At 40.8% G+C, this 20,889-nt stretch overlaps 1 protein-coding gene across 2 annotated transcripts; it reads left to right on the plus strand.

Annotated features, from left to right (window-relative positions):
* Positions 1–17,147: 17,147 nt before the first annotated feature.
* On the plus strand, positions 17,148–20,214 carry LOC102778056 (uncharacterized). 2 transcript variants are annotated; one of them, XM_006779955.2, is made up of 2 exons: positions 17,148–17,580; positions 19,766–20,214. In XM_006779955.2, exons 1-2 carry the CDS (start codon positions 17,224–17,226, stop codon positions 20,093–20,095), a joined length of 687 nt encoding a protein of 228 aa, XP_006780018.1. In that variant the 5' UTR covers positions 17,148–17,223; the 3' UTR covers positions 20,096–20,214. The 2 variants fall into 2 exon arrangements, with proteins under 2 accessions (XP_006780018.1, XP_006780019.1); XM_006779956.2 differs by having other exon boundaries at positions 17,148–17,562.
* The last annotated feature ends 675 nt before the right edge of the window (positions 20,215–20,889 follow it).

The raw sequence follows: 20,889 nt of genomic DNA on the forward strand, positions 1-20,889 counted from the left end.
AAAAAATATGCCATAAATAAATAAATCAGGAATCACACCTCTGTAATCTGGGTTAACTCCTTTTTCCATCAAAATTTTTAATAGCGCAGATTGTAGAACATATATCATTTCTGTGGTACAATAATAAAAGTCTCACCTCTACCACAGGTTATTACAGCGGGGCTTTACACACATTTTGCTTCCGATTGGGTCACACTAATGACACACCCACCAAATGAGATCGAATGTACTTCATTACACAATTTCAAGAAAACATGTTACTGAACCCGGAAGCCTTAGCCAAACGATGCACTCCAGCACTTTCTGCAACTGTTTTGGCTCCAAATGTGGGCAGGAGCTCTTTGACCACTCCCTCCTTCGTCTCCTGCTCTCGTCCAATCAGTTCCCACCTCACTCCCCCACCAACTTCATCTCTTTTCACCTCCATCCATCCCTCTCCCTCGCTCACTCTTTTTGCCTTTTGCCCATCCCTTCACAGCCCCTCACCCCACCCATGTCTGTCCTTGAATGAATGCTCTCTGACTAGTGGAACATATGCTGCTGGTTGTTCAATACCCTCCCTCTGAGCGGGGCGCATCCATGCGTGTGTGCGTGTGCGCGCCCATGTGTGTGGGTGTATAAGAGGCTAAGAGTGTCATGAGTGTGTGTTTATGTGTCTGTCTGAATACAAGTCAGTGTGTGTGTTTGTGTGTGTGCACGCGCATGCGTTCATTGAAACATATGCCTCCTGTTGCACATCGGCCATCTGTTCCTTGAATGGACTGATGGAGTGCTGCTGTAACCATGACGATAGGCCATTCAGTCAAATTGCCCATCAAACAACCCCTGGCTCTCTGTGTGTGTGTGTGTGTGTATGTGTGTGTGTGTGTGTTTGTATGTGTTTATGTTTAGGAATTGGCTTGCAGAGTGGAGGAATTCCCACATGTTGATAAAATGAAGCTGACCCTCCGAGTTGACCTGCTTCTACTTTATCTGAAGGTCCCCATTGATCTCGTTTACACAGATTCTTTTTTTACACTGTAGCAGACTGGGGCCACAGGAGACCTGCTAAACCCATTCACAAACCAGAGAGAAAACACTGTGCAGTTTAACCAGGAGAGAAAATACTAATAAAACAACTTTCTTTTATATTCAAATTAACTTTAACGAGAACTTTATAGGATAACACGCAATATAATATTTGTTCTTAGTCAAAGAGAGAAACAAAGAGAAACTTGTTAGCTAAAAACACAAGGCACACGCGCGCGCACACACACACACGCACACACACACAAAACAGCAGCAGGGCAACAGTGAAAATGAATATTGTGTTTCAACTGTTTCTAACCACTGGTCTATTCATCTGCACCCTCAGTCAGACCATTCAACAGCCCCACCTTCACACACACACACACCCTGCCCCACCCAGCGCAGTGGTCTGCTGGCCATATGTCAGCCCTTCTCCTCAGAGACACCTCTTCTCGGACCCCCGCTCCTTTTGTATACATGTGTGTCTGCGTGTGTCTTCTCTAATGTGTTTGCCATCTCTCGCCGGTCTCACTCTCCACCGTATCCAGTGAAATTAAAACACAGCGTGTTAGTCCAGCTAACCACATAACATCTGCTTAGTTTCAGTATTTTTAAATTCTGGTCTCGCTGGTGAAGACAAAGCCTATTTTCTGCTGCAAGTTTTAGAAGTGAAAGCAGTAGACGTGTTTTAATTTGGACCTGCTGAAACCAGTGGTGGGCCCCTGTGGCTTGTTTGCCTGCGGGTCATCGCTGACGTTGATTTCTGGAGACACAATGGTACACTCAGAGTGCGGGTTTCAGCGAGTTGTCACAGTGGCGTCTGTGTGTGCGTGTCTGTCTCACTGCAGGCACATTAATGTAAACAATAACAACGCTGAAGAGAAACAGGCTTACCTCCATTACTCACAAAATGCATCAGACGTTCTTGTCCTAAAGGACATACTCTCAGTGCAGCACTTTAAAGAGAGTGCAACATCAGGACACACATCCATGAACTCTTTATTTGCAGTTACACAAAACGAGCTGTTTATACAAGAAATGTTATTAGTCCTTGTAATTCACTCAAGCGCATTCTGCCATGCGCTTGAGTGAATTACAAGGACTGAATTTAACTGAAACATCTAGAATAATAAAAATAAACTAGGGCACTTTGCAAATCTGCATCACAAAATGCTTAACATGAGCAACACGATAAAAGAAACAGTGGAAAATATACAAAAAATGGGAAACTTATTCTGCTCAGTCTCCCGTCGTTTTAGTGCGTTAGTGCCACCGTCTCCAAACCATACGTCATACCGGCTCTCACTAGAGGCTTGTAAATCCTCCCTTTGACGCTTGCTGCTATCCTTCTGTTACAAATCAGTGTGACACACATCAGGGCCAATGTAGCAATAAAAGAAAGATCCTCAGTGATTTTTTTGAAAGCACTTAGTTCTGTTGTGTTTATAAAACTTTACTTAAACAGGGACAAACAGTGCACTTGTTGGAACTATTTATGCAGATGCAGATTTAAACAAAATTGTTTTCTATTGAGTGTTGGCTCACCGGTTGTTTGACTAAACGATCATATTGGTGGTTTGTTCATAGCTGAAACAACATGCAGGAGTGTTTCCACATCACAAATGTCCATATAAGATATGGAGGGTAGTAGCTGACCAGGAGATGAAGTGTTTTGGATCATTTTTAGGTACCAAAGCTGCTTGGGTTGGGTTAGGCACAAACTACTTAATAGTTTTAGGAAAGGATCAAGACTTCAGTTCAAATGCAGCTTATAGAAACACCATAAACATTTTAGAAACCTTCATTCTCTTGGTTATCAGGATATTGAGTTCTGCCCCATCGAACTACACACATTTACACACACTGGCTGTTAGAAGTCCTTACATTTAAAAAACAAACAAACTAGAAGTGCTTCATCTCCGGGATTGTGTTTTGTTTTGTTTTTCTTTTTTTTGTTTTTGTTTTTGTTTTTTTTTGGGGGGGGGGGGGGGGGGGGGGGGGGAGAGTCTTGTTTGGCAGCTGTGGTATAATATGTGTGGCATTGACTCAAAGTAAACTACCTTGCCCACATTTACTGTGGTTAAGGAACATGTTACCAGTGAAATAATATCTTTTTAATGAACACATACTGAGTTCTGTGGCACAAAAGATAATCATATAATGGTGGTTTCATTAATTAATTCTTGATTTGGTTTTTTTTCAAGGGATCTCTGATAGTGAAATAATTATGTATCTACATATATTTACTGCCTGGTAATGTAATTACACTCAATATAGCAGCATGTTTAGAATTGCAAATGCACTGAGGGAAATTTAGCATCCATATCATACACTGCTCCTTGATAACTCCCACAATGAGCCTCTTATAATGTGCAAGAGGCTGGGGTGTTTTCCTTCTCCCACCCCAACCGGTCGCAGCAGATGGCCTGGTTCTGCCGGAGGTTTCTTCCTGTTAAAAGGGAGTTTTTCCTTCCCACTGTCGCCAAAGTGCTTGCTCATAGGTGGTCACATGATTGTTGGGCTTTTCTCTGTATCTACTGTACAATATAAAGCGCCTTGAGGCAACTTTTGTTGTGATTTGGCGCTATATAAATAGAATTGAATTGAATCAAAAGATGGTGAGAGAGCTCAGGTGTTTTACAGCAGTGGAAGGACATTTCCAGCTGTTACAGAGCACGCATGTGCAAAAGCTCCCAGGAATCCTCCTCTAAAACAACAGTACGGGGCTTACTTGAGCATCCTTGTTGTTTGGCAGACTGCGGCTCATTCCATGTTGTGGTGTCTTGTGTTTGAGTCCAAATTATGATCTTGGTTTAATGTCAACCACCTAAATTCTTTCCCATTTTATTGATGTCTCACCACTGTCTCCATTATCTCATAACAGCAGACATGGCTTGACTATACTATTACATTTTCCATCAGTAATACTTCTGTTATTATTAGTGTTAATGCTGATTGGCTGTCACCGAACAGAACAGTTCTGTGTGTTTCTGATCCCACAAGAGAAGAGACAATTGTTTCCTGATTTTTTAGATTAAATGCAATCAAAGGGCTGAATGTCTTGTTTAACTTCTCAAGAACAGAGAAAAACAAATAATTTAAATTATTCACATCCATCCTGCATGTTTGTGGTAGTCTGTGACTTTTGTGTGTCTGTTTTGTGTTTATCTGACTATAAGCTTGTGTTTGTGGATGACGGGGATCTGAGAAAAGGTAATAAAGCTTTATGGGACAGGTTTAAAAAATCTGGGAAACATAGAGATCATTAAATTATGGAAGGAATCATTGAATTAAAAGCCAAGGCAGACTTTAGAACTCAGAATTAAAAGATCATTTCACTCAAATGACTAGTTTAGGGACTGGTTAATGATAAAAACCACTTTGTAGATTAGTTATTATCCTTTACTATGAACAACCTTTTGGAGGATAGACAACTAAAATACTAAGACCTGGGTGAATAAAAAGGTTTTGAGTCTGGTTTTGAATATGTTCACAGCTGTAATTGATCTCATTAAGCATTAATTAAGTTTAAATGTAATGAAATGTGCTATAAAAATAAAATTGCTATTGCTATTACATATGAGACTTAAGGACCAGGATCTCTGCTGACCCCAGGTGTTTTCTCTGCTTGTTATCTGTGTGAGAGCTGCAGCTCTGTGTGGTTGTTTCTGCATTTGAACTTCGTCAGAATCGGGTCTGGATGTTTTTCCCAGGGCTTTCTCACATGTAGCACACAGCAGGAAATCAGCCAGGAGCTTGAAACCAGGTCCAGAAATTAATTCTAAGGTATTTTGTTAAGAAAAGTTGTTCTGCTAGAAATACATGGTGTGGGTTTAAGGGAGGAACTGCTAGTATAGAGCATGCAGGATGCTGTGCAAAAGACACCCACTTACTAATGGTAAATACACAGGAATATAAGCTACTCTGTTTAGACATCAGCTCAGTAAGAGAACATGTGGACTTGATCAAACCAGCTAAAATGATCTGACAATTGCAGTCCCACATGCAGCTCTGTCTGGTAAGTCCAAGTTCAGGGCTTTATGTGTGAAAAAAGTGCACAACCAAAGAGTAGGCACCGGATAAAACCTGTGCAAAAACATCTTCAATGTGTTAGCTTATTGCAAGGTTGTGTGCAAAATTGTCAGCACATTTATTTTAGCTTCTAAACATAACTGCAGTGAAAAGAAGTTAAACAGTAATGTTTGTTTCTCTGATTCACCGCTTCGCTCAGGGTGACGGTTGCTTAGGTCGTGCAGGTCATATCTACTAATCAGAAGGTTGGTGCTTTGATCGCTGGCTGCTCTAGTCTACATGCGAAAGTATCACTGGGCAAGATACTGAACCCAAGTTCCTTCTGATGCATTCACTGGAATGTAAATGTCAGATAGAAAGCAGTTTTGTGTCTGAATGAGGCATGTTGTGCTTTGAGAGCTCTAGTAAAGTAAAACTAAAGTATTATATGAACCGGTCCATTTACCCCTGTCTACCTCACTCTACCTGTGCTGCTCTCTCTCTTTCTTTCTCAGGCCATAAGGGCCAAAGTTTATATGTTGTGCTTCCAAGCAGCAAACAACAGTGTCTAAGGTATAAAGTGTACCTCAGTAAGCAAGTTTTATAACAAGTTTTCCCACCTTATAGGGAGAAACCTTTAAAATTGTTTCTTGTTTATGGGAAAAGTTCATGCAATGGAAAAACAGCTATAGTGCCACATATCATATTGTAAGGTAAAGACCCTACATTAATACAACGAAAAAAGGGAAAACCCATGTAGTACGACTTCCAGCGAGGAAGTGCTTTGCTTTGGTTTTGATGCTTCTCTATCTGACGGACGGGTCTGAGTTTGGTAAATACCAGAAAAACGTCATCTCGCTGACTGCACTCTGCCAAGTGTAACGTTTGGTGGAAGAGGGATAATAATACAGGGTTGTTTTTCTGGGGTTGGCCTGGGCGATTTATTCCAGTGAGAGGATGCGTCACATTAACAGACATTAAGTTCCTTTTCTGGTCCAACATGACTGGTTCACAAAGGCTGTGGAAGAACTTGACCCACCCAAACAGAGCATATGGATTTAGAACAGGGTGTCACACTCAAATACACAGTGGGCCAAAATTTAAAACTGGAACAAGGTTGCGGGCTAACATTAATATTTATTGAAAAAAAAATCTTCCTCCAGATTTAAGAATGAATCTTTTCTTATGGACTCAAACAAGTTTTGCTGAAAAACTGAATATGGAACAAGCAAAGCTTAATACTAAACAATATATATATTAGCTGTATAATACCAGTAGGACAGCTCTAATAATAATTTGGTATGGCTTTGCAGGCCAAATGTAATTAGGCTGCGGGCCAAATTTGGCCCGCGGGTCAGAGTTTGACACCTATGATTTAGAATGTCAGAAATCTCCTGCAGTTATAAAGTGGAGATGGTCCAATGCTTTTGTCCATATAGTTCAGGCGTTCTACTTTAAATTATTTTCACAGTTTCAATTTTCAATTCTTTCAGCCTTGACTTAACGTAAATAGAAAAAAAGGATGTTTTGTCATCTTTGTTTCTTTTTACTATACCCTGCTAAGATAAGACCACTTCTAATCACTCAAGGAGTGACAGAAGTTTTCGGGTACACAGAAGTTTCTCCTGAGTCTCTGCTCCGTCTCTTTTGTATCTTGGCTCTGTCCTGAGCAGCTGTGAAGCTATCTCAGTTGACAGATGCAGAAAAACATAGAAGCAGACACAATGAACACAATATATCTCTGTGTATGGTGGGGGCGTGATGTTGTGCAACAACAACTGAATCATAGAAAAAATTCAGTAAACACAGCATTACCGCAGTATTCTCAACTAGTTATGGTTAACCAAAACGTCTCTCTGCATTCTGTATGTATGCATGCGAAGTATAGCAGCAAACCACATCTGACTGCGTGTGTCCGTGAGCCTTTTAGCTGCAAACTCAGACCACGATCCAACTGTTGCTTATTCCATTCTTCTTCTCTTGATGTCTTCCTTTGTTTTGTTTGCAGTTTTCCGAAGTGAATCACTCCACTTTCCCTCTTTTCTACTTCCCTTCATCTTCCCGCTCCCTCTAACTTTGACTCCTATCTGTATGAAGCAGGATTCAGTGCACTTTTTCAGGTCTGTCAGTCTATCCCAGAAAGTTATAACATTAGAAGCCAGTACATATAATCACACAGAGTCTTAATATCTGCTCAGCAGTTCTACCTGCCCTTTCTTTGTTTTTATTAAATTCTGTACACGTGAAGAGCAGGATGCGTGCAGTGTCGGCTGACCCAGTGACAGCTCCCATCTGCTGGTGTTTTGCGTTCATCCTAATGATGAGCAAAAAAGTCCTTCCATTGTTTTGTCTCGTACTGTGAGACAACCATCTTTACAGATGTCTGTGGGTTTAGCTCCCACAGCTGTAATCCACAGCGTATGAGTGGAGGAGTATACTCTAAGCACAGTGGGCAGTATATTTTAAGAACTGTGGAAAGACACACAAACCTGAAACCTAAAATAGATGTAAAATTATGTATTACTTTACACGTTAGTATCAACTGGTTGCGGTAGGTGTCTGTCCATCCTTAATTCTACAAAGAGGTCCCTTCCTGCTAAAGAGGAGTTCTTCCTTACCACAGTTGACAAGTGGTTCAGGTGTTTGCGTCTGATTGTTGAGGTTTTCTCTCTAATATTGTAAGACTATAACGTACTTTCAGGCCATCTGAGTTGTAAATAGATGACCACCACAGCATTTTAAACAGGTTTAGGTGTGGCCTTGGCTTGGCCATTGGAGCACCTTGATTCTTTTCTTACTGTTACCCAGTTTTGGCCAACTTATATATATATGATATATATCCTGCTGCTTTTACACAGGCACTCACATAACGCTCAGCGATTCTCTGCGCGATCAACCTCTCACATGTTTAAGCTTGCTGCGGGAGATTTCACTTGTCATGTTTGCATAGTAAGCTAACGATTGATAAGATGATGTCAGAGGAATTGGTGCGGAAATTATCATCACTCACCAATCAGTGCTGTCGCTCTCTATACACTGTTCGGGCGATTGCAAAGTGAAAGCAAAAAACAAGCGCAAATTCAAACGCGATTTCAATATGTCACATATTGACAGTGGCTCACCGATGCCAATGACATAATTACCCAGCTACATTTCCGAAAGAATGCAAAAGCATTGACATATATTTTTCCTTCCTACGATAGCCCGACGGGCAGGGCAGAGATAGATTTTGGTAGCCCGACTGGGAAAAAGCCCCGGGACCTCTGGCTAGCGATTTTGCTAGCCCTGTATCTGATTGAGGAATCACTCATCTTTGGAAAAGAGAGTTTATTACAGAGAAATGGCTCTTTCCAAAATAAAAGCTATACTATACGCTTCTTCTGGGCTTTATTCTCAGCAGCATCAGGTCCCCATAAGGAGAATCATGTGCTAACGGCTGTCTAAATGTAAAGTTTGTAGCATGCGTGCTTGTTGTTTTTGTCTGCTTCCACTTGTCTTTGCACTAGGATGATGTCGGCGTAAATGTGCAGTCATATTTGTTGTGTTCCCACTAGTGCTGTCAGCGTTAATCTGAAATGAGGTTAACGCCACAACACGGCAAATCTCCGTTAACGAGCTACTGCGGATTGCCCCGTGTGTGGGGCTGGACGGCCAACACGTTAACGAGCTAACTGCGCTAACACACTAGTTCCCACCCATGTAATTGAGCATTGCTGGCACATCCAACATACTGTTTTACTTTAGTCCATGACGCGCATACCTTCAGGGTCATACTTCACATGAAAACCAAAATAGTTCCAAACGCCAGATCTGAATGAGGGTGGGGGAGGTTCAGTTTGCCATGTTGCAAGGAGAGCTTAACTTCTGTCTAGCTAGCTTGCCCTGCGCTCAGTGAATCTGCGTTCGACTACTCCGCCTAGGTTGCACTGTCGAGCGCAGATCCACTGAGCGCTCAACACAGACAGCACCGTCAGAAGGAAAGTTGATAAAATAAATTAAAAATGTTGTATTGTTCGATACGTATGCGTACCGAACCGAAAGCACTGTATCGAACGGTTCAATATCGATACAAGTATCGTTGCACCCCTAATATATATATATATCTATATATATATATATATATATATATATATATATATATATATATATATATATTTATATATATATATATATATTTATATATATACACACATATGTTTTATGGTACTGTTGTAGATATATTTATGTGGGTATGTTTGTTTTTTTAAGCCCTGCAGCTTAAGGGAAAACCAGCACACATGGATTTGTTTTGCTGTGGATTCTCCCTTTAACTCGATCTTTGGTTGCATGCATATGCTGTCCCCCCTGCTGCCTGCCTGTTCCACTGCTCAATGGCATTCATGTGTTAATGCATGAATCATGACATGCAGACTCTGTGCTTCTCTTTCTTCCTTTCCCTCACTCTCATTGAGTGAGGGAAAGGAAGTGTCTGTCTCACTCCCTGTCTGTCAGTAACGCTTTAACCCTCCACAGATGACTTTCTGTTGGCACTTCCTCTGAAGTGCTGATGGGTCACACGCATGACGCTCAGGTTAACAAGCAAGCAGGTTGGGGAGGTGGGGATAGCAGGTCATGGTCAAAGGTCAGGATAACAGGGAAATCCCACAGCTCAATGCAGGACTGCTCATCCTCCTGTGGGATAATTACTCCAAAAATCTGCTTTAATCTGCAGCTCTTCCAAATCACTTCTTCAAAAAGTGACAAGATGTTCTGCTCTCCTCAGTATATTCTGGTTTGTGCTCTTTGCTATTTTGCTTTTAGTTGTACTCGTAATCATTTCTTTTTGATTTAGTCACACGGTTTAAGCAACTCCAACACATTCAGCACATGATCTATTTCCTTGTTTAAGGAAACCCGTGAACAACAGGTGTTAGCAGTTCGAGTTGGTTTGGTTTGTGAAGACACACTGTGTGAGAACAGAGGCCCTAATAAACCAGGCCACTTATCTTAATTAGTCATTGATCAGACTGACATCCTCAAGTCTGCTGCACCGCAGTGGCATCCTCCTCTGTGTAAATCAAAATCATTACTGCAAATGTCTGAAAGAAAAGGCTTTGATCAGAGTGTCTCTCTGACACTCATACAGTGTGTATGTGTGTCAGGGAGTATGTGCACATTTAACTGAGGTGAGGGTTCCAGGTCATCTTTTTCCAGCTGGACATGTGAGGAGCTTAGAGGAAACAACTTTATGAGTAAAAGAGTCACGCTGAATGCTCCACAGTGAGAACCACATAAGTGATGCTGGTCCCCCTCAGAGCAGCACAGTAATGCAGGAGTTAAGAGTGTCACTGCACAGCAAGCAGGTTCTGTGAGGCTGTGCGGAGTCTGCCTGATCCCCCTGTGCCCGTATAGGATTTCTGGCTTCCTCCTACAGTCCAAAGACATGAATGTTAGGTTATTTATTGATTCTAAATGTGAGTGTGAATCTGTCACTCTGCGTTAGCCCAGTGATAGATTGGCCTATCCAGGGTATACCTTGCCTCTTGACCTATGGCAGCTGGGATAGGCTCCAGACCCACTCCAACCTGGAAGTGGATAAGAAAATGGATTGACAGTGATGCTGGTATCCAATCTATATCTAGAAAGAGCTATTACAAGAAATTCACCCGAGGCTGGCAGGTTTGGCCGAAAGATTCTGTCTTTCATTATTTTGTTTCTCAAGAGCCACAGATGCTGAACTGGATCTGCACATGCACTGTGCTTCCTGTCCACGCTGCTGGACAGAGAAGGACCACTTTGATGTTCACTAGAAAATTCAAAGCATATTCTTCTAGGTTCGAATAACTGCAACAGTTACTTCTCAAAAGGGAACATGTGAATGCACCCTGAAATGGGAAGAACTGCTCTGATCATTTTTGTACATGACTTGGCTGGTAAATGTCTGGTTGAAAGAAATAATGGAAGAAATTAACTGCAAATGTTAAACTTGTAATTTGACATTAGAATGCAACTGTTAGTTACTATTAGCAGTAACCCTGATAATAAAGTGGGTAAATCAGTGTATTTATCATATACTTTAAACATCTATCACCATGTTTAAATGCTCTAAGTAATTGAAAGAAACACATTTTCTTTAATGTGTCCATGTTGTTCCCAGATTTCAGCTAAAACGGGGAAAAATGTTAAAAATACAGGAGGCCGACTACAGCCATGACACTGAAGATCGCTCTCTGTTTGCAGAGTCTTCACCTTAAAGTGTGTTTCAGATGATTAATATTCAAATACGTCTCCAAACACACAAACACTCTACACTGTGTCTGTGGGGGAAGGCGGTAGGAGGTATCAGCCAACTTAAAAAGCTGGTAGCACTTCAGCATTTAGATGTCAGCTCAACCTGCTCTTTGATAAGCACAGACACTTCCCCTTAGCATAGGTTTGACAAATGCACACACATCCCCAGTTACTGTCCTTTGTACTGTCATGTGGTTAACCTACGTGGCCCAAACCATGCATCATTTTGGTCTTCAGCTCACGTTGAGCTGTTCGTCTTCGCACCGACAGATGAAGCGTTTTAAAAACTGCTTTCCAGGTTTAAGTGGACTGAAATTGTGTTTGTTAAAACTTAGTTTTTCTGTCAATAAAGTCAAACATATGAGATCATATACTGAAAAGAAGTTGTTTAGTTTATGATCTTAGTAATGAAAGCATGGCTCAGTGAACGGTTAATATTTTTTAAAACGACTGCTCACTTGGCAGGAGAAAAAGAAAAATATCCCAAATCATTTGCAACTCCAGCTAAATTAGTGTGTGTGTGTGTGTGTGTGTGTGTGTGTGTGTGTGTGTGTGTGTGTGTGTGTGTGTGTGTGTGTGTGCGTGTGTGTGTGTGTGTGCGTGCGTGTGTGTGTGTGTGTGTGTGTGTGCGCGTGTGTGTAATAAGGGAGAAAACACTAAAGAGCTCCAGAGTTAATGAGAGACTTCAGCTCGCTGACAATTCTCACACCCAGAAGATGAGTAAGATGCAGGGCAGAAAAAAGGAAGGAGGAAGACGTCTCACTGAAGCCTTAAATAGTACAAATGAGTCCGCGTCTCTCTTTAACATGTATGTGCCAAAAGGAACAGGATGTATGTGAGTCTGTGTTACAGAGGCAGAGTTTAAAGGATAGGCATACACTGACAGTGCGGAGCCTTGTCACGCCCCCACAGTGTGATTGTGGGCACTTTAATTCAACTTCTAAGATTCAGGCTGGTTCAGAGATTTCCCAATCTTTATGAAAAATTTATGTTGTACTTGACGTGTTGTGCAAAAAACCCAAATTTGTCATTTTGAATCATTTCAGGGCTTTGTTTGTGTCTGTAAAAAACATCTGGCTTCACAAAGCCACAAAACACAACGAAAAATCCTAATATGATGACAATTGTGAGCGAGCCCACTAGTTCAGTAAAGCGTGCACGGAATGGTTTCTCAGTAGGCTGAATAAGAGACGTGAACTATATCATGATATACTGCTTCTATGAAAACACAAAAGTAAAATGGTAAGTTAGCCAAAATTCCTTTTAGGCAGTCAACACTTTATATTTATAAAAGTTTTACGTCATGAAATATATCTGAGTGTTTGTTAAATCCATTTCTCAGTACATTAATTTAATCTCTTTAACCCAAGCATATTTTGTGAGCAGTTTTTGGTTAATTGGTTTTAGACAGTGATGGGACTGGGAAGTTGTTTACCACACACAAATGAAATCACTCAGAATTGCTTCAGTTTACGGCGTTCTCAAATCTCATGTGTGTCCAAACTGTTGCTGCAGCGCCATCTCTCATCTGAATGTTCTTGTTTGAAATCTGACTCGACAGAAGTACCAAGATGAGGTGCTGCAACCTGTGCTTGTGCCATCCAGACACTTCTTAGCATGTATTTATGCTGGTGTCTCTTATTGCATATGCCGGGACAGGCTGGGTTGATGTGTACAGAGGCAGCAACAGCTAATGACCACTGCACAGCTGCAGGTTGCTCTTACCCAGCAATTCCTCAACAACAGATCCAGACACTTGTGCGGACCATGCAGACAGGTGACTGCTTCTATCGCATGCAGAAAAGGTCACAATTTGAATGAAACATATATTTACATGTATTTTAATGTTGGTGACACAGTTGTAGCCTGAATCGTTTTAACATGCTGGTTAATTTAATGATGCTGCAATATTCAAAACTGTGTGAAAGTGTGCTGTCAAAGCAGGCAAAATAGAAAAACCACAACATAACATTATAGATGCAATATGATGGCAAAGAAACTGCAAAATGCTACTCAAATAATGTTTTAATTTGGATATTGATGCTTCCGTGGATTCTATTGTATGTTAACACAGGATTTCTATTTAGCTTGAGTAAAGTGGAATGAGTTTTGTGTCCTAGGTAGGATTACATGTACATTGTACCTCTTTCTTTACTGTCCTGTGTGTGTGTGTGTGTGTGTGTGTGTGTGTGTGTGTGTGTGTGTGTGTGTGTGTGTGTGTGTGTGTGTGTGTGTGTGTGTGTGTGTGTATATTAAAAGCTCAGTTACAGGATCATCTCCTATCCTCAGTGAGGTGTGAACCCCAGACTTCTCACGCCCCACCCCAACCCTGTCAGCCTTTACACCAGCATAGGTGTTAAAGGCCCCGCTGAGGTGACATTTATCACTGCTCTGGGAAAGAGCTGCTCTGAAACAACACACACACACAGAGCAGAGGATGAATTGGGTTGGAAAATGTATCTCCTTCTCACCAGATATTAAGATTATCAGGTCTAGACATGAATGATAAAACGACTTTTTTAGCACTTGAAGATGATTAACTCACTGTTCCCATTAAACTGCCCATTCAGAGATACTGTTTTTCACTGATCTGCCTCGTGCTGGCAAAGCTTGTTGGGTCAGACACTCGCTCACAGACTTATCTATGACTACCTGATCAGTGTCTGTTTTTAGGTGGTGTATCTCGCTCCTCCTTTTCCCCTGATGATAAATATGTCACTCTCACTACAGAGGATGTGCTTGTGGCTGAGGGAAAGTGTGTGTCCAGATGATTTGGGATGTTGAGTCACCCACAGTAAAGAAGATAAGATAGCAGGCAAACAGCTTTACGAACCCATTCATTTTTTTAATCAAGATTGTTCCAGATTTAGTAAATACACAGTTGTTACAGTAATACTTTGTTATTTTAAACGCAGACGAGTTCATCGTGAAACAGGATACTTCAGCGGGGCTTGCAAGGACAGTAGCACAGTACAGAAAATAAACATTTGTAGAGGACAGTAGCCAAATGTTGGCAGCGGTAACCTTGTGAACAACGGGTCAGTGGTTCACATTCCTGAACAGCCTGGCAGGCAAAGCTGCTGAAGCACAACAACACCCATCATGATACTGTAGAGGAAGATACCCATACCCATTATAAGTTGGCTTCCAGACGCTGAGGTGCCACAGACCAAAGATACATTTTCTCCGGTACAGCACTCATCACAACTGTCTGCCAAGGATAATTTAAATGCCAATGATTTGATAAAAACTGTGGATATCTTCAAAATCAAACTGAAGGTAAAGGTTTTATGGTTATTGCCAGTTGCACTGACTGCTTCTACTTCCTTCAGATGATTTCTGCTCATTTTGGTCTTTGGCTCCCCCTAGGTAGCCGTTCATACACGTACACTGTGTGGGGAAAATACTCCAAATGTTCTTACTTGTCCACTCCAGGGTAATTCTGGCATTGCCACCCCAGAAACTAGAGTACTTATTTCAATTCTTACCATTTCTTAGCATTTACATCCAGTGGCTCAAATGGGCAATTTCTTGGGCCAGGTGGGGCCTCTGGGCCACATGTTTGACACCCCTGCTGTAGGGTTTGAAAGTCTGTTTTAAATACAGCAGTCTATTTACCGCATATTTTCCCAATATTTTCTGATTTTTTTTATATTTAAAGTTGTTTCTAATCATCTGACAAAAGTATTTTCTACAACTGCCTAATGTTATTTTATTTACACTTATAGTTTTATGAGCTATCGAGTTATTAGAGTAAAATCCTACACGTCAGGTTTTCAGAAACACTAATGCTGCTGCTTGTGGCTCTGGAAGCCGATAACCTGAAATAGTTTGTGATTGGTCTACAATAAAAAAAATCTGAGTTAATATTATTTTTCCGCATCTGCACAATGTAATATCCAAAAGCTGAATTTTATTTAAAAAATTAAAATGTTTTATAAAGCTTTCGGCCCTTCACAACACTTTAAAGTAGTGGATGATTTGTTTCTGTGCCAACAAGAACAGCAACTCTGCATGTTTACCAGTTCAGTAGATTAAACGGGTAAATATGTCTCATGCTGTGTGTATAATCAGTGTTGTCCTTTTAAATGAAGGTGTCTTGACTTTCTGGATACTAATAATATGTTGCCTCCCCTTTTGGGACCTATAGGTAGTCTAGACAGTTATATTATAATAGTGACTGTAACAGGGTGTGAATCACATGTGACATCCCTATGATCACAGCTGATGTCCTGGTAGTTGGTGTTATCCTTTGTGTCATCCCTGTAATCTGCAGTGTCCTGCACGAGGAGCCCACCAGGTGAGGAGAAACGGAGGCCATGTGTGATCTGTCACAGATCAGCATTGCCTCCTTCAAATTAAATCTGATGTCCTGTGATAAAGGCTGCATAAATATCTGAACAGGACTAATATAGAAAATATTTACATGTTAGCAACACAAATACTGTATAGATCAAGTGTAACACTCTGCTCAAATGATTTATTATGTTAAACCGATGAATTTTTCAAGTATATTTTCTTTATTTATAACATATACATCTAAAAAACAACAACAACTGTCTGCTAATGGATAGCTATGTTAATAAGGGCTTTTGTGTCATAACCAGCTTTTCTGTCATGCTTTCAGAACTATCAAGTTCCAACAATGGTAAGACTTTTATAACTTTTTTATATATTTTCTAAGTGATAGAAAGCCGTTCTGGTGACCTTATTAATATGATGAATAAAAACTTAGATTACAATCCAAAATAATGCCAAGATTCCCAAATTCCTCACAGTGTTTCATAGAAATGGATAAATATGAACAAATCTTCAGGTCTAAAAGGTTTGAGGCAACCATCAGATAAGTGCAGGTATTAACTTGTGAACAAGGGTTAGATCATCAGAGGAAAATGATAAGTATAACCCTGGATCATCTGCATAAGAATGTCAGGATATATCGTGATTCTTTATGACAGCACCAAGCAGGAACATGTAAAGGTTAAAGAGTAATGGAGCAAGGACTGTTCCGTTAGGAACCCCTGACTGACTTTTTATTTCTGCAAATCTAAAACTTTGAAGTGTCAATGTGTTGAAGGCAGCAGTGAGGTCAGGTAGAACTGACTGAAACTCATTGTGAGTCACTGTTGATCTTCAGGTCATTGATGACTTCGGTAAGAGCTGTTTCTGTGCAAAGTTAAAGTCACATGCACAATTATTACAGCTTTTACTGTGTTTTAACGGAGTACGTGATAAACCCACACAGCATGGGTGAGAAGAATAGAGCAAATACGCCATCTATTGGAGAACCACAGAAAACACATTTGAATTTAAACCTTGGGGTGACAGTTACATGCCGATACAACACACAAACAATTATAAACTGCATTAATTTCCACAGCTTTGTGCTTGGATATGCTTTCAGAGTTTGCTTGTTCGATATGTGGCGTATTTCTTTCCTGCATATTTTAGCCTGCCTCGTGTGAATTAACTGTTCTTTTAAGTCACGTTAGTGTGCATCTATTATTTTCATGTTTGAGCACTGCAATTACACACATAGGATAGACAGATGTCGATTTTTATTGCCACACAGGAATTTACTTGTTACAGCAGAGCAGAAAAAATGATCAGAAAACAGTTAAAATAGAAAAATAATGTACACAATGCTAAACTGCTAAAATGCAGTACATGAATTATATTTAATTCATGTTCTGCTTTAAAATAAAGTAGTATCTGTAGCTCATATTTCTCCAATTTTCCTATTTTTTTCATGGTAATGATTTTTTACTGTAGGATGTCATGTGTCATAAAAGTCCAGCGAATAACCTTTATTTTGAAATCTGCGAAGTTAGTACTTCCTCCTGCCGGTTAGACTCTACCGAGAAAAACGAACCGAAATCGCGGTCTGTCGACGAAAGGACTTCGCGGTGAAGAAGTGAACCAACGGAAAACAAAATGAACTCGATGGAAAAGAAGCTGGCGGATTTGATACGTGAACACCCGAATCTGTACGATCCGAGACGGCGGGACTACAAAGACAACATGAAGGGGCATCTGTCGTGGAAAGAGATCGCGGACGCCATGGGAAAGTCGGAGGAAGAGGTGAAGCTGAAATGGAAAAATCTGCGCGACAAGTTCTGTAAAGCGAAGAAGCGACTGGCCAAGAGACACTTCCCCCTGCTGGACGACAACGAGGACCCGGCAGACAGGCATACCCCCGTGCTGTACAGCCAGCTATCCTGGCTCACCGCCTATGTCAAACCCAGAGGAGAAAGAGGCATGGGGGAGCCAGAAGTGTGTGTCCGCCATTCGGTAAAATGCATTTTTATGTTTAGTAGATTAGCTTTTGCTAAGCTTCGTAGCTTAGCTACAGCTAACTAACTTAGTAAAGGCCATAGTGACCGCCATCATACCGAACTGTTGCATAGTGTTGAAACTCTGCACGTATAAACAAGAATATATAAATGGCTAAATATCGTAAACATCATAGTATATATTGTGTTCGCTAAAATCATGAAAACGTCCAGCCATGTCATTACGAACAGATGCCTATAACAATATCCGTTTTTCCAAATAAAAGCACCTGGAAGTCCAAAAGTAGCAACCATATTACTGTAGATAAACTAACACATACTCAATTTCTGAAGCTGTTGTGAGTTATTTCTTTTATTAATAAGGGAACCTATCTCTGTAACATTGTAATTAGGTCAATACTTACAATATAAACTTTATTCATATATTTCAATAGTACACTATACAGGGGTTTCAGTCATCGATACAGCCTCTAAATTTTATGTTCACATTTGTTTCTATGACAGTACTTTGTCATATTTGTGCTTTTTAAAAAGTTGTTTTTTTTTAAATAAAATTTGGTCTTGATTGGATATTTTAATATTTCTGTCTTGCACAAACTGTTTTGCTTAAGAACTTCAGTCAGTTTTCTGGAATGAACTAATATTGGCCAGTAACATAACGTTGCTGTCTAATCAGCCTTCAACAGAACAGTATCACATACATTTATTAAAGCTAAATGTAATCAGAATTTGCATAATTTAACTAAAAATTTCTGTAGGTCGTTAATGAAAAGACTTGAGGCAGAGCCGGAGGTGGCAATGTTGAAGATGCTCAGATTATTTAATTAGGAGTGATGAGGATGAACAAGATTAGAAATAACTGTATCAGAGGTACAGCTCAGCAATGAAGGAGGACTAGCAGAGGGTTTGTGACAGAGGAAGATTCGAGGGATAGGGTGAGATGAAGGCAGATGACCCGTATGGGGAGCAGTTGAAAGAAGTAGAACAGGCGACAGGTAGAGGTGAAATTTTTAGAGTCAGTGTACTTGCCCTTGTTGTGAGATGAGGTTGATGCAGTGGTTAGTACTGTTGTCTGACAGGGAGAAGGCTCTGGGGTCAAATTTCCTGGTCCAGTTCAAAGACATAGATGTTATGCTAATTGGTGAATCTAATTTGGCTGAGGGGGTGTAGGTTTGAGATGTCTGCCTCTCTGTTTTAGCCCTGCCTTGCACTCTGTGTAGGTTGGGTTCTAGCCCCTCTGGAACCCTGAACAAGATAAATTGTGAAGTAAAGAGATGACAGGATCCCTGCTCAGAACCAGGATTCTTTTTTCAGACAAAAGCTATAACCTTTATTGTAAAGCGTTGATCTTTACAGTCTAAAACTAGCAGTTTGTAGTTTTAGACTGTAAACCAGTAGTTTGCACCAGTGAAAGCTACTCCAGTGTTTACGTGTTTTCCTTTTCTTTGCATCCTGCTGTGATTTTGCAGCAAATGTTTACCGTCTGGTTCATTAAAGCTGGTCTTAATCAACTGCTTCTCCATGAGCATTTCTGTCTCTTTTTCACTAGCACCTAACCTGCTTGACTCGACTTTTTAGTGTTTTTAATTAGGTACTAGTACCTGATACCAGGTACATTTTTAGTACCTACATGGCTGGGATTTTAAGCGAGCTCAATCACATTAAACAGACTACATGCCACTGATTGGCCAGGAGGTGACATCACTAGATGATTCATGAAGTTAACTCCCTCACAAGAATCAAACCCTCTCGCTGCTTGCAGCCACCTCTCTCTCTCTCTTCTTTTACCCTGACTCTGGCAAAAAGCCATAGACCAAGCCACATGTAGCATCACCTTGATTTCCTCCATTGTTGTCTTGTGTTTGTGTCGCATACAAATGACATCACAAGACTTTCCAGCTGCCTTCCTATGAAGACCTTATCTACATTGAGCTGGTACTCAATTGTAATAGAAAACAACCAAAGCCGAGTCAAGCGAAGTAGGTGCTAGTGGAAAAGCCTTCTTTCCCATTGGATGTTGGGACACTGGCTCACCACTCCATCTTGGGGTAGACAGTGAAATATTGCAAAAGTCTGGCGTTTGACTGCAATCTGAAAAAAAAGAAGAAAATCACTGAGCGTAATCAGTAGTGTGTTGCAATCCGTGTTAACCAGTGTTTGTTTTCTGTTTTCACACCACACAGGTAGCTAGTAGAGCAGGCAACGCTGAGAAGGAGCAAGACAAAGAGGAGAAGGCGCAGCTGGGCTCTCTGCCTGTCGTCAGCACCAGCTTTTCTCTTCCGGAGTCCTGTCCGACCAGCGATCAGGACGTGGGAGGCTCTCTTAAGCGCAAAAGACAAACATCCGCAGAAACGGAGATAAGTTCTGCAGATCCCCTCAGCAACCTCAGAGATGAGGATGAACTGTTTTTGCTCAGCCTCTTGCCGTCACTGAAGAGGCTAACCATTAAAAAAAGGATGGAGGTGCGAATGAAATTTCAGCAAGTGCTTTATGCTGCTGAGTTTGAGGACTAAATAGTTCAGATCCCAGTAAACACTGGTAGTTGGCAGTGTTTGATCTTAAGGATGTATGTTTGTATCAGACTGTATATATTTACTGTATATATTTTATAAATAAATATTTTATGGATCCTTCAAAACAGCTTTTGCTTCTTGTTTTCTTTTCTTCTTTTTCTTTTTTAATAGTCCCATTGTGTCCCATTTGGCTCTAATTCAGCACCTCTCCCTCTGACTTTGGCTGATTTTAAAGGCATAAGTTAACAGGAAACTATGTAAAAATATGCTTATAAAAGTGCTTCAGTACTGATAGAGATGCATGTTTTTTTGTTTTAAAAAATGCTGATTGTGCCTTTAAATATTTGCATTCTTACTGCTCATGCTTGCCTACATGAAATCAGCTTGGTCTTTGCGCACGTTCTGTGAATTAGTAGAAATGTAGTGAGCCTCATCTTTGACAGCTGCACTGGTAACTGTTTCATTCTCTGAGCTGCAGAGTCATTCACTCCCAAACTGAACCAATCACCGCTCTGCTTCACTGAGACCCTCTCTCTGCTTCCTGCTTCTGATTGGATGGTAACAGACTCGCCCCTCCCCTCTTGTGTTCAGAAGTCACTATTCACAGACAATTCCATGTTTTCATTCATATCTTTATACATTTCATTCATACATTCAGAGTGTCACACTAATGTGTACATATAAGCACAAATAAGAGACCCACTGGTCTCAGTCTCTTCCTGCTTTGTGTCTTCTGTCGGCTCCGCTCCGTCTCTGCTGTATTTATCCCCTTTTCAGCCTCCTCTCCGTTCTTG

Source organism: Neolamprologus brichardi, chromosome 1 (assembly GCF_056152115.1).
Source record: "Neolamprologus brichardi isolate AB-2024 chromosome 1, ASM5615211v1, whole genome shotgun sequence".
Lineage (NCBI taxonomy): Eukaryota > Metazoa > Chordata > Actinopteri > Cichliformes > Cichlidae > Neolamprologus > Neolamprologus brichardi.

Bases quoted from the DNA above. Each gene is read 5' to 3' on its own strand.
- LOC102778056 (XM_006779955.2), top strand. From the start codon at position 17,224: ATGAACTCGATGGAAAAGAAGCTGGCGGATTTGATACGTGAACACCCG. The intron at 17,581-19,765 runs GTAAAATGCATT...CACACCACACAG, and splicing joins AAGTGTGTGTCCGCCATTCG to GTAGCTAGTAGAGCAGGCAA.